The sequence below is a fragment of the Sceloporus undulatus genome, chromosome 2, assembly GCF_019175285.1.
Source record: "Sceloporus undulatus isolate JIND9_A2432 ecotype Alabama chromosome 2, SceUnd_v1.1, whole genome shotgun sequence".
NCBI classification, from domain to species: Eukaryota; Metazoa; Chordata; class Lepidosauria; order Squamata; family Phrynosomatidae; genus Sceloporus; species Sceloporus undulatus.
Genome location: NC_056523.1, coordinates 157,815,632 through 157,834,181, shown reverse-complemented (window position 1 = coordinate 157,834,181; position 18,550 = coordinate 157,815,632). Strand labels below are relative to the sequence as shown.

The 18,550-nt window shown below is 40.1% G+C and overlaps 1 protein-coding gene across 1 annotated transcript in view; it reads right to left on the bottom strand.

The window, feature by feature from the left end:
* TEX2 (testis expressed 2) overlaps positions 1-18,550 on the bottom strand; it is a 134,681-nt gene that overhangs the window by 4,178 nt on the left and 111,953 nt on the right. Inside the window, 4 exon segments of the mRNA XM_042451555.1 lie at positions 440-560; positions 5,941-6,150; positions 7,991-8,116; positions 13,745-13,877. Of these exon segments, the coding sequence (XP_042307489.1) occupies positions 440-560; positions 5,941-6,150; positions 7,991-8,116; positions 13,745-13,877 (590 nt within the window).

The following is an 18,550-nucleotide window of genomic DNA, read 5'->3' as shown; positions in this document are numbered from 1 at the left end:
GCTTGCTCCCCTTGCCTGCCGCTTGCCCCCCTTGCCCACCTCCTCCTGATAGGCCAAAGGCTCCGGTGGCAATCGGCGGCAGGACCAGGCTGGGGCCGGTCCCAAGGCCTTGCCGGGCCGCATCCGGCCCGCGGGCCGCAGGTTGCCTACCCCTGATCTAGAGGGAAACTATTTCAGTCTGGAAGGGACCTGAGACTAGGTCTGAGGTTCATCTTCTAGCAGGACAATAATCCTAAACACACAGTCAAAGGAACACTGGAGTGGTTTAGAAATAAGAACCAAACATCTCATAATGGCCCAGTCAATGCCTAATTATGAATTTGTGCCAAGACTTGAAATATCAGTTCCAGGTTGTAATATAAGAAAATGTGGAAAAGTCAAAAGAGAAGATTACTACTTCTGCAGGGTAGAATTAAAACAGCTGTCTGAAGAAAAATACCTGGAATTCTTGTTCCAATTTTTTTTCTATCCACTCAGTCACATGAACCAAAGTCACTTCTCTTTCACCAAGCTTTGGCCGAGCTTTGAGCTCCAAGTAAGGTGGTTTTCGGAAACCGTACCTAAACAGAAGAAATAATAAACTATTACACTGGCCTGTTTATCAGGTCTGTTTCTCAGCTCTTTCTCTAAGCTGCTCAAGGAAATACACATTTTCCTCCAGCCACTGCCTTTTTAGATCAGCAAGGTGAACACACATGGCTACTTCAATAGCTATTTCGTGCCTGATCAGTGATTTCAAAATGTGACAAAGCTGTACAGTCTCTGCAGTATGTGTGTATGGTGGAGGAGGCTGTTTTAAACTATATTAAGATTTTTTTTCCAGTTCAGAGTATGCAGATATACCTTACCTTTAACTGATCTATTTCAGCAATGTTGCGAAATTCTAATACAGAATTAAAACAATTTTGAGGGTAATAGATCAAACAGCAGTTAACAAGGCTTCACATATTTTCATCCAGACAGTTTAGTAACACAAATAAATGTGTCTGGCTTCAGACTCATTCTAGATGTACGGTATTTAAAATTAGATCAAATATTCAAAAGAAGTAAGTTCAATTGTTGCTTGATCTCAAATACATTTCCAGCATATAAATTTGTCATCTTAAATATGCTACTTAACCAGATCACAGGTAACTACTGCTGTTACAGCACTTTATATTATGAAGTACATGGGCAGGATCTGGCAGCATCTCGGAGACTGAAATATTTTAACATAAGCTTTCTTGGACTCCAGTCCACTTCATCAGATGCAAGCTTATGTTGAAATATTGCTAACTCTTAAAAGTGCTGCTAGATCCTTCATCCAGCAACAAACTAATACAGTTATCCTCATGAAAATAAAACTTCATCATGAGTTTCTCTCCAAGACAATCGGAATGAAAATTATATCTTTACATTCCCCAATCCTGCTAGAAAGGTTAAAATACATGCCAATATTAAATTATATATTGAAAAGAATAACACTCTATAAGATCATCTAGGGGATTAGTTTCCTCAAATTTAGTTAAGGCTTTATTTCCCATGACATGAACATTATTACCAGAAGATACTTGGATGATAATGGAATCTGACCTTGCAATCTCTCAAAAATACTGCTTAGAAGTAAGTCCTACTGTGCTGTGGAGCTCATGCCCTAGCAAGTGTGTTTAGACTGCAGCCTTAATTTCCTTTGTATAGTTTCCCCAGACTGTCAATAAACTGCAAAAACATATTTTCTCCCTTGATTTACTTTTAGCACTTAGAAGTGTTAAGACCAATACTTATTCTCAGTAATACCCCCCTTAATATTCATCTTTTGTGATCCCTTAAAAAAATGAATAAAGTAAAATGCATTTAAAGGAATTTGGAGAAATGTCAGGTTTAGGAGTAAATTGGAATCAATCAGTGTTAATGTTGTTTAATTATACAAAAACAGAAGAATAGGAATTTTTAAAGGATAAAAAGATAGATATAAAATTAAAAGATACAATTAAATATTTAGGTATAAAAATTACAAAAACTACAAGAACAAAATTATAAAAAATTAAGAATAGAAATTAAAAGGAAATTAGAAGAATATACAGCGCGTCCGCGTCATACGCGAGCGCGCCATATGCGGCTTGAGCTTACGCGCTCAAGCCGCGGGGTGCGCGCGGGGCCGAAGGGGCGGCACGTCCCATTCAATTGAATGGGTGCGCGCCCATTGCGCCCCGCCGCGCCACTGTGCACGAGCCCCATTGGAAACAATGGGGCTTGAGCATAGGCGGAATTTGCCTTACGCAGCGGGATCCAGAACGGATCCCCGCGTAAGGCGAGGGCCCACTGTAAAAATATTAAATTATCATGGTTTGGTAGAACTGCATTAGTAAAAATAAAAATTCTGCCTAAGATACATTTTTTGTTTAGGATGTTGCCAATACAAATATCAGATGCTGAAATAAAAAACTGGCAAGTATTAGTGAATAATTACTGTAACGGGAATACAAAAGTAAGGATTAATAAAAGATATTGGTATAAACCTCAAAAGGATGGAGGATTGGGTCTCCCAAATTTAAAACTGTATTATAATGCAAAACAATTAAGATATATTATACATGAAATTATAGAGAAAGGGGAATTAGACTGGTTGGAGATGGAAACAATAGAAATAGAGAAAAAAAATCAAAAATATATTTTCCAAAGATTTTACTATGAAAGAAATAAAAGAAATAGAAAACCCCCTTTTAAAGAATATATTAGAGATTTGGAAAAAACAAGAAAAATTAATGCCTGCTATCTCACCATTAACACCAGTTATAATGTTTTAAAAATTCCCAATAAATTTAAAGGAAGAACTAGGGAAAGAGCTAAGAGATCAAGAAATATGTAGGCTAAAAGAATGGATGAAGATAATGAAGGAGAAAGGAAAGATAAAGGAGAAATTGCAAAGATTAAAATTAACCTGGCTTAATTGTATTCAATTGGAACAATGGACAAAAAACTGGGAGAGAAAAATTATAGAGTTTAGAGAATATACGAAATTTGAACAATTGATTAGGCAAAGGGACAGTATAGGGGCAAATGAAACTTTGAAAGGTGTTCCAAGTGAAATATATAAATTATTATTAAAATATAATGAGAAAGAAGACTATCTTAGGACAATATGGGAGGAGGATCTAGCACAAACAATAAATGTTCATGATTGGGGGGAAATTTGGAATCAACATCATTTAAAAAATTTATCCATATGAATAAAGGAGAATTATTATAAAATAATTTGGAGATGGTATTTATTGCCAGTAAGGTTAAGCCATATAAATAAGAATTATTCAAGGCTATGTTGAAGGAGGTGCCAAAAAATAGGTACTTATATTCATATGTGGTTAGGGTTGCCATAAGTCTGGACCTCTAAACCGGGACAAATGTAGGACAAATTTTTCACATGTAGGGCACATTTTTTTTAAAATGGAGGACACACGAAAAAAAAATGATGGTTTTAACAAATGTTAATATAAATTCATGTTTCTTAGGCATGATCAAAATGGAGGACATTTGGGCATTATTCCTAGACAGATGACAGAAATGTACTTTCCTTTCTGGCCACCCCTCTCCCCCCATTCCAAACAGCACATTGGGGCATTGAACATGGCTTTACTTAGCATGGCCTCTTGCATATTTCAAAGGCTTATTTGATAACCAAACTCTTTGGGTTTCACACTGAACATGCTATGCATACTGAATATGTCAAAGTGGTTTAACAAGAAGTGGGTTTGCCCTCGGATTCAACTGTACTTCTCAGAAGTGTGTACTTGGTCAAGGGACTTTGGTTTTCCCCCCACTGCGCATGAGTTTGTAAAAATCAGAGCAACTTACATTGGTCGTGCCTCAGAAGCTGGCTCATTTCATCATCATCATCATCATCATCAATCATCACTATCATCTTTCCTCCTCCTCTCTTGTTTCCTCTTGTCTTTATTTCTTCCTTCCTCCCCTCTGTCCCTCCTCCTTCCTTTCCTCCCTCCTCCTCCTCTGCCTCCCAGGCCCAAGCGGAGGAGAGGTGGGTGGGTGCTTCCTTGGCGCGCTCCCCCCGCCCGTGCGCCAAGGCAACAGGCAGGCAGCCACCCACCTCCGCCTTGCGCGCCACCGCGCTAGGCGCTTGCCTTGGGCCCGGCAGGCGGAGGCAGAGGTGCCTGCCTGGCTTGGCGCTCCCCGCCTGCGCGCGTATCAAGGCAGCAGGCAGGCAGCCACCCACCTCCGCCTCAGCCTCCTCCTCTGCCTCTGCCTCCCAGGCCCAAGGAAGTGCCCAGCGCGGAGGTGCGCGGGGCGGAGGAGGCGGTGGATGGTTGCCTGCCTGCTGCCTTGGCGCGCGCGCGGGCGGGGAGCGCCAAGCCAGGCAGACACCTCTGCCTCCTCCTCCGATTGGCGCGGCCTGGAATGGAGGAGGAGGTGCGCCTCCTGCGCCCGCGCACGCCCGCGCCTCCCTCCCCCGCCTGGCTGTGCCACCCACCTCCTCCTCCGTTCCAGGCCACATGGCCGTGTGCAGAAGGCACACCGCCTCCTCTTTCGCTTCCTCCACGCGGCCGCGCAGCCTGGAATGGAGGAGGAGGAGGTGGGTGGCGCGGGGGGGGTGGCGGGGGAAGGTGGGTTGGTGCTGCTTGGGCCCCGAACCGGGGGCTGGGGGCCAAACTGGACTGGGACTGGGAGGGGGCCCCCAAAAGTGGATTTGTCCCAGGGGCCGCCGGGATATAGCATCCCTATATGTGGTGGGGTTGTAGAACTGTAAAGAAATTTTGGCAGGTACTATTTAAAGAAATAAAAGAAATAATAGAAATTGATCTAGAATTTAGTCCAAAGACAGCATTGCTATCTATATATGATAAGATTAATTGCACCCAGGCTATAAAGGATTTAATTACAAATTTATTAACAGCAGTGAGATTAATGATAGCAAAAAAGTGGAAAGATCAGGGAGATCTACAAATACAAGATTGGTATAAAGAGATATGGCAAATAGCAATTACTGATAAGTTAACTTGTGGAATTGTAAAAAAGGAATAATGAAGAGAAATGATTTTGAAGCGATATGGAAAATATTTGTACAAAAGGCTTTAGTAAAAGAAGGAGGTGTTTTATCTCCACAGGAAGAGTTACAATTTTGGAGGGTAGAGTAATAAGAAGATACTAGGCTCTGGTGATGGGGAGCACTTGATGGAAGGTGGGGGGAATAAGAGGAGAGAAAAGAATTATAAAATGAATTAGTGTTATATACCTTAGTGTAATTATGAAAAGTATATGGTGAAAAGAAATATGAATTAGATTTAGACAAAGTACCGTACTAAAGAATGGGATATACTGTTATATATCATATATATGTGGAATATTATGTAAAAGTTTTCATATATTATTGTAAGTAGTTATAATACTAATAAAGATATTAGAAAAATATTTTTTAAAAAGAGATTCATCTTTTGCAACCCATTGTCCTAAGCAGCAAAGCTGCTTCATAATATTTTAAACAGAGAAAAACTAATCCTCTGTTATGAATTGACTTCAGGATTTTAGTAGCTTTATTTCTTTCTTTAGCCTAATAAAATAGTTTGTTTTGGCCAGCTTTTTAAAACCTGCAAGTCTACAAAATAAATTTAATAACGATGAACATTTTGGACGTAAGACACCGCCACAATAGATAGGGGTCAGTCATGTAAAGCCCAGCTAGAGTCTGAAGTGGTATACCAGATTGCCACCAAATGAATATATGGTTTAAGTAACAACTGTTAATGGGAACTAATAGTGACATCCCAATGTATTATTAAAAAGTGTATTATTAAAAACATTTTACGTTAAAATCACTCACAGCATGCACAAAAATAATAAATCAAATTTCTGTTATGACAGTTTCAAAAGAACAAATGACAAATTATACAGCTCTTGAGAGTGACAGTTTTGAAACTTGTGGAGTTATATTTTCTTCACAATACTTACCATATTCTATCAGTAGGTGGTGGAGGAATGTTAACTGCTAATGTTCCTTTACATTCTTGTACCTCAACAGTTAGCAGCAGTGGGGTATTTGAGACCTCTTCAATCTTTTTCTTGATGAATTCGGTCTCAGTTGCTTTCTGGAAATATTTTGACTTGGTAATTTTATCCACAAATCTCATAATTTTACTTGTTCGATGCCCTCCCACATACCTATGAGAAAATAAAGAAGACATCCAAATGAATTTACAGCAGTCCCTGGAAAATAAAGGTTCTTTATGTTTTGTACTATTCTGCAGCCATAAATATAGAAAATGTGAGGTCAAGGGTGGCCACTCTACTGCCTTAAGTCCATTAAGAGGAATGGGGGGAAGGATTCATGGCACTGCTGAACAAGAGTAGAAAGCCCATCAGCCTTGCTATGGCATAGAGCAAGAATGATATCCAGATATTCTTGGATTACCACTCCAACATGGCTAATGAAGGTAGAAGAGAGAGATGATTCATAACTTTATGTAAGGAACTATGCAAAATACAGTAGTGCAAAATGTAGCCCTGCAGGCACTACAGCAATACACACTGCCCTTTTTGATATTCCCACCATCAGTTCCAATTTGCTAAATTATTCAGGCTTTTTTGGATATGCTGCACTGATCTACATGTTTGTCAATAACAAAATCTTTGGTATGCACCAGCATTCAGATGGTTAGCATTATCAAAAAGCCAAGAGAAACCCATATATGTTTACAAGCAATTAGCAACTGATTTTTCTTTTGGCCAAAACACTTCCCCTTTCCAGATGGTGCTAGCAGTGTGACAGTTGGCTATTTTTAACCAGCAAATGGGTTTCTTGCAACATGAATTGGCATAATAAATGGCAATTTATTCACCACTTTCTTTGCCTTCTTTCTTTGCCTCCAGGAGACACTAAGAAACATGGGCTTGAGCATTATTTCTGAAGCAACGTACGGTAGATATAATCCTTTCTTTTGCCACTATCATCTTATTCTTTATTTATCTGTTTACATGATGCACTACATAGACAATTCATAATGATTAATTTGACAGTTCCCTGCCTTCTGGTTTACAATCTAAGAAGACACTACACAAAAGGAAAAGGAGAGGACAGTGAGGGGAGAAGATTATGTCCAGCAGATGCTTGCTGCTCTTCTCTCCCTCTGAGGCCACAGCAATCCTGAGCAAGAGAGATTAATGGCCTGACTCTCTTCTATATTCATAAGCAGGTGTTCTAAATGTACAACAGTGACAGCAACAGAGAAATAAGATGGATGCCACCAGAGACAATGGGGATCCTACTCCTGTTCAGAACCACTAACAATTCATCTTTGATGTACCAGACAGTTCATGAATATTTTGCAGGATGTGCACAAGTGTGGTTCACTGCAGAGATGGTACTTTAAGTTTGGTAGCAGTGTGATATGCCACTTCATCACTACCCTTTCTATGGAGCAAATTATGTGCTGATGTACATAACTTATTCACACCATCTGAAGATCATAATCAATATAAAAAGGAGACCACATTTTGCTGTTTAGGGGTACATTTCAGCTGCCTGCAGGGTTTCTGGGCTCCAAGAAAAAAAGTTCAGACCCAAGCTGGCTAGGTCTGACTGAAGAAAATCTGAGTCATCTGTTCATTCTGATGACATTTTTCCAAAACCCCCAAATCATCTTCAACTTGCTTATAAGCATCTACATTTGAAAGCCACCAAGGATTTTACTGCATCCAGTTTTGCTATTTATCACTTAGACACAGTGGATTCTAAACAATCTCATGTTAGATTGTAAGCCTGAGGGCAGGGAACCGTCTGACTAAAAGATTTATGTACAGCGCTGTGTAAATTTACAGCGCTTTATAAATAAAGGTTAATAATAATGTATACAGAAACAAACTGATTGGTCTAGGAGATTGGAGAAGAAATACCTGGTGCTTATTGTAAGTACCACGTGTGGTAACACTATTAAAAAAAGAGAGACCCAAATGAAAAGAATGTCCAACTTGTGGCAGTAACTCACAAAAAATAAATACTCACCCTTCTGCTCCTGGTACTAAAGGCTTCTCACTTCCTGTTACTTCTGGAGGATCATCTTCTTCAGAGGAGCCAGCACTTGAAGATTCCTCATCACTGTCTGCAAGGCAATATGCCCTTGGCCTAAAACTGAGAAGGGTGCAGGGGGGAAAGGGAGAGACTCATTTCAGTGTGGACATAAAACTTCATTACTGTGGCCCAGGCATTCCTTCTGTCTCTCCAAGATTTTAAACTACTAATTTTTCTCAAACCATGCACTGAGACTTAGACATAACACTATACATTTTTACTTCTACCATCCTTCAACACAGCCATGTCATACCTTCCTCAAAAACAAAACAATGCAGCCAAACTGAAAGTGAAACATTTACAAGATGTCACAAATTGCATCTCCTTCATAAATAACTTTGTAGTACCATTAATTAAGAGTGCAGCAAATTAGATACTATCAAATGTGATGAGAATTTTAACAGGTGATTTAAAAAAAAAATTGATGGGACATGTTTAGTATGCCCAAATGGATTTCTCTAGATGAAACACATTTGATTTTGCAAGTGCTGTCTGTCACTTCCAGAAGAATTTTCATGCCTCTGAAGTCTATACACAAACACATTTCTTGCTATCCCTTGAGCAAGTGAGCTGAATCACATCTGCCTGTCACACTGGTTGCTAGCAGGAGCTAAACAAGAAGAGTTTTAAACAAGATAATATGGTCCTGGATTCAAAGTTTTGCTACAAGCTAAAGCTGCTCAAAAGTAAAGAATACAGGTAGTTTACTCATAGGTCTCTTTAGTGTCCACCATCTCTCATCTATAGTAATGCACTAGAAAAATTTATGTGGCATCTCTTCAGAGTGAAGGGCTACAGTGTGTGTGTGTTTGTGTAATCACTCAGTCATTAATTTTGCCATAGGATATATTCATAAAAGAGGTGGATAAATATGGTTTGAAGTGTTAACACGGGTACATTTTATTTTTAGCTAAACTGGGCTGAGTAGCAACTGTAGGGTTTTATCCAGATGAGGAATTACACTTGATTTCTCTGAGTCAGAGAGGGGGAAAAATCTTGTACAACATCTTGTTGTTGTTGCGTGCCTTCAAGTAATTTCTGATTTACAGTGACCTTCAAACAAACTTATCATGGGATTTTCTTAGCAAGTTTCTTCAGAGGGGTTTTGCCATTGCCATCCTCTGAGGCTGAGAGAGTGAGACTTGCCTAAAGTCACCCTGTGGCCAAGCTGGGAATTCCTGCTATCCAGAGACATAGTCCAGCAATCAAACCATTACCCCATGCTAATTCTCATAGCTCATACCAATACTTGTTTTTTTCCCCCACCTCTTCACCAAAAAGGCTCCCAGAGTGTCTTTTGTGGTTCTTGGGAGCTATGTGGATGTGTTCTAGAAGAGTTTATTCCTGACGTTTTGTCAGCATCTTCAGAGAATGCTGGTATGGAAGAGAGTTGGGTGTGTATGTGTGTGTGTATACTGTGTGACTCTAGGTTTGGAAGAGTGATTTACATGTTAATCTGTGTATTCTTCTGTTGTTGAATGGCAAGGTCTCAGGGTGGGAGGATATGCAAGGAGGATTTGTGTCTGCTTAATTAGTGATCCATTGCCTGCTGGGAAAACGCTGATCCTGGGTGCTTTTCATTTACATTTTGCTGGGTCTTCAATACTATTATTCAAAATAATACTCAATATTTTAAAATCACACCCAACATTTTAAAAGCAGCCAATGCTTTTCTTATCATGGCAGGGTATTTTTTTTGGGGGGGGGGATCCAATTATTAAAACTAACTAGAAAGACTCATTTAATCCATGGGAATGTAATAAAACAAAAATTGAAAATGAACTGTAAATTCCTTTGATGTAATAGATCTGTACTGGTTGGGACCTAGGACTGGTATAGGGCCAGATCTCCTGATACTAGTTTCTTTACAGCAGCTATATGTATGTGTGACTTGACTGGGTCAGAAGTACTCTTGTTTATTTCTCCCACCATATCGTTCCCCATGGTCAATGTATGTTTCTACCCCATCCTCCTTACTGCTATTGAACTGGCAGGGGGTTACAGGCCAATATCTACTCATTTTATTCAATAATCTCCTCCTTTCTATTGCTACTTCTAGGGTTAAAACTATTGTGAAGTCCAAAAATAATTTCTTGCATCACATGTAGTTTATTCTTTATTAATGTGGCCAGTAAGTATCAAATATCAAAATATCAATAAGGGACATTAGAAATTCATGACATGAAGATTTGATAATCAGGAAGTAGCTACGTATTAACATGTGTTCCATCTAAATACCAAATGAAAGAATTGATTACAGTTAACTTGGCCATGTGTTTCATTGTAAAATGAACACAGTCTATATTGATAAAGTGCATAATGTACACATGTACAGTGCGCGTGCATCATATGCAGACGCCTTTTACGCGGCTTTCAGCTTATGCTCAAAGCCGTACTGACAGGGTTGCAATGGTGTGTGCACCACCCTGCACGAGCCCCATTATTTTCAACGGGGCTGCAGCATACGTGCTATTTGCCTTTTGCGGAGGGGTCCGGAACAGGATTTTTTTTGGCATCTTGTTCCGTCTATATAAAAGAAAAAGCTTTTCAACCCTGAAATAAGAGATTCTCTTGTAATAAGGGACACTTTAGCAAACCCTGCCATTAGTGTCATTTGTGAGGTGCAGAGCACCAAAAAGAGGCACCAGGGAGGCACCTCTCCTTGCTCCACAGCAGCGCTGTAGCAACCAAATTGTGTGGCGCTGCTGCATAGCAAGAAAGGAGCGTGTGGAAGTAGCTCCTTTTCTGCGCCGTGCCAAAGTGTCAGCGCGATGATTTGCCAGCAGCGCAGCCCCATTTGGACACTGTGCTGCTGGCACATCATTATTGCGCGCACCATCTGGAAGGTGCTGCGCAGCTGCAGTGCGCCCATGATGTGCTAGGGTTGCGGGGCATGGGCACGCCCAGCCCCCAAGAATGCTAGCATGTCATGGGCGTGCTGCAAAGGGCCCATCTATACCGGGCTATTATAATCACAACAAGCAATGAAGTATCAGCATCTGATATATTCTGTGGAACAGAAGCCCAGACTTGCAAGGACATTATTGTGTATTCACTGCATGGATACAGGCAAGCTTATCACATGGCAAAACTGTTCTGGACCTATCACTTCAAGTTGCATACAAGGAATAAGGTGCTTATCTAGACAGCCTTCCAATTAAATCAGAATACAGTTGCCCCTCCTTTTTCGCAAGGGATCCGTTCCGGATCCCCTCATGAAAATGGAGTTTCGCATATATACAAATACCAATGGATAAAGTAAATTTTCCAAGCTCTGATTCCAAAGAATGCAATCTCCACATTTAGGCTCTGTAAAATATTATACTTCAGCAATGAAAGAGCAAATGTGAATTAAAACCATCCCTTATCCCCAAGGGCTTGAATATAGGCATGTGGCTGCAGGAGCACGAGCGAGTGCCTTGGGCACGCACCTCATTATTTCCCCCTCCGTTGGTCCCTCGCACATAAGTGAGGGATGCGAGTTCCAAAACTGCAAGAATGGAGGGAGAACTGAACTGGAAGTGCTCCTTTTGAAAATATCAGGAATGTACAGACATTAGAGGAAACTGAAATTTCTGAAGGAGAGATACTTGTCTCCGAAGAAGAAAAGGAAAAACATGTGACTCTCTTTGGACTACAGTTCTCAGTAGCTCTACTGATTGGGGGATTCTGGGAACAACAGCCCCCCAAAAGTAAATTTTCCAAGCTCTGGTTCCAAAGAATGCAATCTCCACATCTAGACTCTGTAAAATACTATACTTCAGCAATGAGAGAGCTAATATGAATTAAAACCATCCCTTATTTTCAATAAAGAAAATCCGCTGGATGGGCTCAGCACTAACAAAATCAATACTCCACATGGAATGAGATGATGTGACAAATACCACTCACCAGAAAAAACATCCACAGATTGACGAATCCAAATATTATTAAAAAGGAAAGAAAATGAAGAAGGAAAATTTTTAAAAAGTTAAATTATAGAAGACACAGTATGGTGAAATTTCTAGCTTATTTTGTATAGGTGTGACTTTATTAGGCCAACAAGAAGAAAAATCAACAAGGTAGCTGACATTTAAGCAAAGCTCTTATTTAAATTAAAAATGCATGTTCTTAGGCCATGGCCTCATCCTTTGTAAGCAAGTTATAAGTTGGTACAGTATCAGATGCACTGATGTGACAGTGTGTAAACTAAACATCTAACAGTGAAACCATTCATTCTTAAAAATAAGAGATATAAGCAAGATTATTAGGGTATTTTGGGGGGGGGGTTAAGAAAAAAGATCAATATAATATTTTGTGCATGACTCAAATACATGCCTACTGTTCACATAGAATGTGAACCCAAGAATGTTGATGCAATGGGAAAAGAATATGGCTGAAGGGAAGGAAAAAACAGGGACTTTACCATAATTATAAACTCTCCTTCTTACACAAGTACAAGAGACATATTCTCAGTGATTTTGCATGCATAATAGATGTGCTGTGTTTCTCAGCCACATTTTGTTCTAACAAAATATTCCCCATGAGCCTTGAGATACCATGCCAAAAGCGCAATATTCTGTGTCCGTGTAATGGATCTAGGGAGGGAGCCTTACTGCCGGCTGCCTATTCTCTGATTATGTGGACAAGTGCAACCTCCAGCACGGGAAGAGGTGGGAGACAGCAAAGCCAAAGAGGAGAGGGGAAAAAAATACACACACCAAAACCTTAAAAAAGCATTAGCTGGAGAGAAAGCGAGAAAAGGAAGGTTGCTGTCTTGTTGCTTTTTGCAGCCCTTTCATGGTTTAAATAACAATTATATACTGTACTGCTCTGTACAGCCAAAGATACATTTATAAAGGTACATTTACACGTACAAAGATACAGTTCTCTCTATCTATCTATCTATCTATCTATCTATCTATCTATCTATCTATATATATATATATATATTGGTAATAAAAGTGTTGCATAATTCCCCCCCTCCTTGCCTCCCATATATACTTAGACCAGGGAGTCTAGAAATTAAAGGGAGAAGAGAAAGATTATTAACCTCTGATTCAATGAACTGTTGCTTAAGTGAATCACAATACAGTATACTAATGCTGAATAAGGTATTATGTGAACTGCTTTGAACATTCAACAATGACAGTTAATTGGCCTCACATTTCTGGGAAAATTCGCATCTATTCACCTTCCCTCTACTAAAATTGCATATCCACAGGTGCAATAATGCACATTTCTGTGAATTTCCACAGATACTCTGGTAAAACCCACAAAGCTTTTTTCTGTGGAGATTTATGTTTTCAAGAGGGCCTTGTCAAAAGCCCAAAATTCTGCAAATCATATGTGGCCACACAGCATTCTATTCAGCTGGAATGAAGAGTATTTTAATCATGCAGACTAACTCTAAGAGGTTTGCATCTAGTAATTCACCTGAACAACAACTTGTAGGTTGTTTGAAGATCACACTATCCTTGCCAGAACATACAAAATGTTAATCAAGCATGCTTTAACGTACTTTTAAATCAGTTTTAACTACATAAAAACAATACCTTCCACATAACTGCAACAGAAATCACTCATTAAAAATAAAGAATTTCTTCATTAGTTCATTCATAGAATGAAGCTGTTAAGTTGCCTGTTTGTGTCAGACTGAGCTGTTCGTATACTAATAAAAAACATAATGGTAGCAGAAGTATTTCTTACCCTTCTTTGCCAATTTCACCAACTTTTAGTGCTTCACTCAAAGGCTCTTTCCCAAGTTTGGTCAAATTCATTTTGGTCTCAAGGGTCATTAGAAAAGACCCATTGTAGGAAATGTCCAAGTCAATCCAAATCCCTAGAATTGTTAAGAAAACATCACTTTTAAGTATTATTGACAACAGGACACACAACCCAGGAAATACTGTTTGCAGACATTTTCTTTTATATAACCAGATTTGATCTCTTCCTCATTTACAACAAATGTCTTGCAATACGGCAAGCAATGACTATCCTTACTAAACAAATGGTTTTTAAATTTACAAACACTAGCATAATGTGGATGCATGCCTAGAAGTTTTAGTGTTGTAACAGTACAGCTGGTGCTTGCCATGCTGGCCTTGGAACAAGACAAAATGATATTTTACTTGATTAATTTTGTTTGAAAATTGAGAGTGCCAGCTACACCCCTAAAAAAAGACTGTGATTCAATTAAGAGCAGCCAGCTTTGCTTTTTGTCACTTCAAGGAATTCTGAAGACTGATTTATTTATTTATTTTATGACAGATGCTCCTGCTCAAATTATTAAATCCACAGATGGTTAACTTGCTGCACTGGCAATTCAGGTCAGGTAACAAAGGGTGAATAATGTTATTGCACAATAATTTTATAAACAATAGCAAGAGGCTAACTGAACCTATATAAGGTATAGATTCAACTTTATGTTGTTGCCAGGTCTTCTCTACCAAGCAAGATATAGGAGGCAAAATGACTAAAATGGTGTAGTGGTGAAGATACATATTGCACTACCTGCTTCAGTGGCACAGTATTTATCGATTAGACTTTACACAGAGATGTTTTGCCAAAAATAATTGGCTATCACTGGTTTAATTACAACTGCCACATTTTTGACACTACTGCCTCTTCACACCCAGGTAGTTCACTAAAATTAGGTCCACCAGTATTGGCTAGGACCACATAGAGGCACCCAAACCAGCCACTTTTGTCCCAAACTGCAATTCCCTGTCAGGACCAGCCCATGACATTTTGCTGTCTGAGCTGAAGGACAAGATTTCCCCCTCTTTATGTACAGAGGCTGTCTGGATTAGCAGTTGAAAATTACATTAGTAATGGCAATGGGAGAGTGCCATTCAGTATGCTGGAGGCATCAAGCGAGTTTAGGGGCCCAAGGCAATTTGCATGGCAGAAGGGAGCAGCAGGAAAGATCAAGAATAGCTGGGAGGCTTCCACCACTGGCTCTCAGCATTAGCTGTCTCAGGCAGCTGCCTCACCCAGCTTAATGGGAGGGCTGGCCCTACTCCTTGTACTCTCATAAAGATTCCCTCTTGCTCCAGTATACAGTATACAGAGAAAGCCAATTGCATCAGCAGAGCTGCCCACACAGACATTTGGATCCAGGTCACAATGCTGAAATATCTTAAATCGCCTATCTTCCCCATTCATCTTAGACAGGTACAGAGTTCAAGATACTAGATGTACAGAACTGCCTGCAATTGTACTGTTTCTGTTTTCCTTTGTGCAACATTCCACAATTACAAAGGAGGAAGCTTTAGAAAACATCAGTGAGGCAGAGAGATAAACGGCCTCTTAGCAGATTCAAAACACCGTTCCTGTCTCCCTAATGAAAACAGGAAATGAAAAGAAATAGCATCTCAGGGCTTCTGCAGATTCACAATGCAGCTGGAGGAAATATGATGGCAACAGAATGCTTTTTAGAATATGTTCTTGAGATTTACAAGCTACGTTTACTGGGTATGTGAAAATACCTTCTTATTTATTTTTAAAACATTCTGTCTGTCTTTCTGCGCCTAACCTGCAGGCTCAACAAAGAAAATAAATTCTTTAATAAGAAGCAGCAGAAACAGAGGCTTAGACAGATTTTATTTTACCTGGCATCCATTTATTCTGTTTTAAACGAAGGGTCCAACACACTTGAACATTTTTCCGCAAATGCCAAGGTTTTGGAAAGAAAAATTTAATTAAGATTGGCCAAAACAACAGTGATATGTTCTCGTCAGATTAGTTGCTTAGTTGTGGTTATTGTTCTATCTTTTCATTTGTTAATGTTCCAATCTTAGTTAATAAAAACATTTTTAAAAAATGATCAGCAGCAAGAAACCATCATGCTGCAGCATTTTTCTGCTTGTCAGGACCAGCCTCTTTTTGGAAGAGCCAACAGCTTTGAAAACACAGTTCAGAAAAAAAGAAAACGCCTTTTCGTGTGTTGGAGCAAGCTCACCACCATCAAAGTTCTCAGACATTTAAGAGGGAGCAATAACAAAGTGGTCAAAAGGTTTAACATCCACTCAGGAGTCTTAATAGATAAAAGTAATCTCTTCAGTATGATACACTTGGAACCAGTTTTTAATTTTTTGATGCTATGCTTTTTTGAATGACTTCACATACATTACCAGCAGTGGGTACGTGAACACAGAGGACAATTACTGGCACCTGCCAACTCTGCATGGGTCAAAATGCACCACTATCATTTTGTGTGACTGGAAGTAACTCCCTGCCATATTCAGAATCATTTTAAGCATATCTAAAGAAATGTTTCAGGGATGCCTCTATGGAAACATAGAGTTTTGCTAGCAAAAACTGGTGCAAGAGAGTGAATTATGACTGAAAACATTGTAAGTGTCTGTGGAGTGGAGTGGCTAATTTTCTGTGTGGGTGGGTGCCAGGGATTTGCTGGCCTTGGTGGAGGTTTGCACAAAGATAACATACTGCCACTTGCATTACCTCCTGAATAATGTAAGATCTAGGTAAAAATCATCTAACCAATTCAAACTGGAGATTCCTCTGCAAAGTATAGGAGCAGCCCATTTCTACAGGAAAGAATAATTTGAACTTGTAATGGAATGCACTTAATCCTAACTACAACAGTATTTTCTCTGAGTGGAAAAACAGAACTTTTTTTGAGAAAAGCCCAATTTCCTCAAATAAACCACAGTGAGAAGATTCTACAGAATGGTACGAAACCAGCAAGAGTCTATATAGCATACATGCCATGATTTCATTCACCTGCTTTCAAATATTCTCTGGAAAGGAGGTAGGCTTTTATGAACAACCAGATCTGCTAATTACTAATAAAATGTAGTCATATGTAGGGTTGCCATTTCACACGTGGTGGGCATGACTTTTCCTGCCCCCTGGGGGCGTGCCCGGTCCCGTCCCGCCCCCGCCCCCACCCCCGGGTGGGCTGCCCAACTCCTGAGCTCCCAGGGCTGCTGCCTGCCTTCTATAGAGTGCGTGCCTGGTGCACTTGTCTGGAGCAGCAGCAGCAGGAGGACTGAAACCAGCAGGGGCGTGGGTCTGCTGCACTGCCCTGCCTCTATTGCCAGCCCTCTGCTTCTTATTTGGGCAAACATCCAAGCAGGGAGGAATTTGCATTCAGGCAAGCTGCTCCCATTTCTCTTCTTCTCTCCTCCTTCTCTTCTTCTTGTTATTCTGGTTTTTTTCTCCTCCTCCTCTTCCCCTCCTCTCCTCCCTCCCTTTTTCTTCCTTTCTTCCCCCTCCCATCTTCTTTTTCTCTTCTTCCTCTCTCTAAAGCCCCCTCCCTTCTTCTCAGGGTCCAGGGCTTCTCAAGGCTTTGCCCCATAGAAAAGAAAAAAGGCTTTGGATCTGTCCCATAATCCCTCCTAAATGAGACATACTGGGGAAAAAGAGGGGGCGAGGGGTTGGGGGGGGTTGGAGGGGGCAAGGAAAAGGAGGAGGGGGAATCCTAAGAAGGCTTGGAAGTGGGAAATGTAGTTTTCAATGGCACAAAGGACTGGCCTGTGATCTTGCAAATGCTATGCCTGCTTGGAAGTGGGAAATGTAGTTTTTCAAAGGCACAAAGGACTGCCTGTGATCTTGCAAATGCTGATCTGCTTGGAAGTGGAAATGTAGTTTGCAGTGGCACAAGGGACTGCCTGTGATCTTGCAAATGCTATGCCTGCTTGGAAGTGGGAAATGTTTTGTAGATTGGGGGGGGGGGTGTTTGGCCAGAAAGAGAGTAAATTCAGCCTTCTGTCTAGAAAATGCCAAAATGTCCCTCCATTTGGACAGGCCTAAGAAACATGCATTTATATTAAACATTTTAAAAATTATCAATTTTTTCATGTGTCCTCCATTTAAAAAAAAAAACAAACGTGTCCTACATTTGAAAACGTGCCCTACATTTGTCCACATTTGTCCCAGTTTGGAGGTCCTGCTTTATGGCAACCCTAGTCCATATGTTAATTTAACATTTTAGAATGGGCCCATTTTATACTCCAAAGTGGGCAGAGAACTCATTAGTTCCCAAATACTGTAGAGAACTTTCCTCTGATTTCAGTGGTGAAATGAAGGGAATAAAGAGAAGTTAGATTCACATGTAGCCTAAAACTGAACTCGCCACTTATGTAATCCATGAGTAGCAACACTCTATAATCAACAATTCTTTTTACAAACAAAAATCAAGGTTAACAAGTCATCAGATTATGTGCCGGGGGGGTGGGGGGGGGGGAGGAGAGAACATTTCTGAATCAGAATTTTCCACTGTTGGATAAATGTATCAGCTCAGGGATCAAAAGCAGGTGGCAGTACAGTATATCCAAGATTTTTTTATGTTCCCTTATAAAAAGAAAACAAACAATAACTGGCAAGAGACAGACAGTGGTTTTAAAAGAGCTGAGGTTAGGAAGATAGAGTTAGTGTTTTCCATGCAGTACAGATTAATTTCTTCTATCCCACTTCAACTACTCAGATTGCTTCACTGTGGCCTGTTACAGACAGCCAAAATAAAGCTGCTTCGAGTCACTTTGGAGG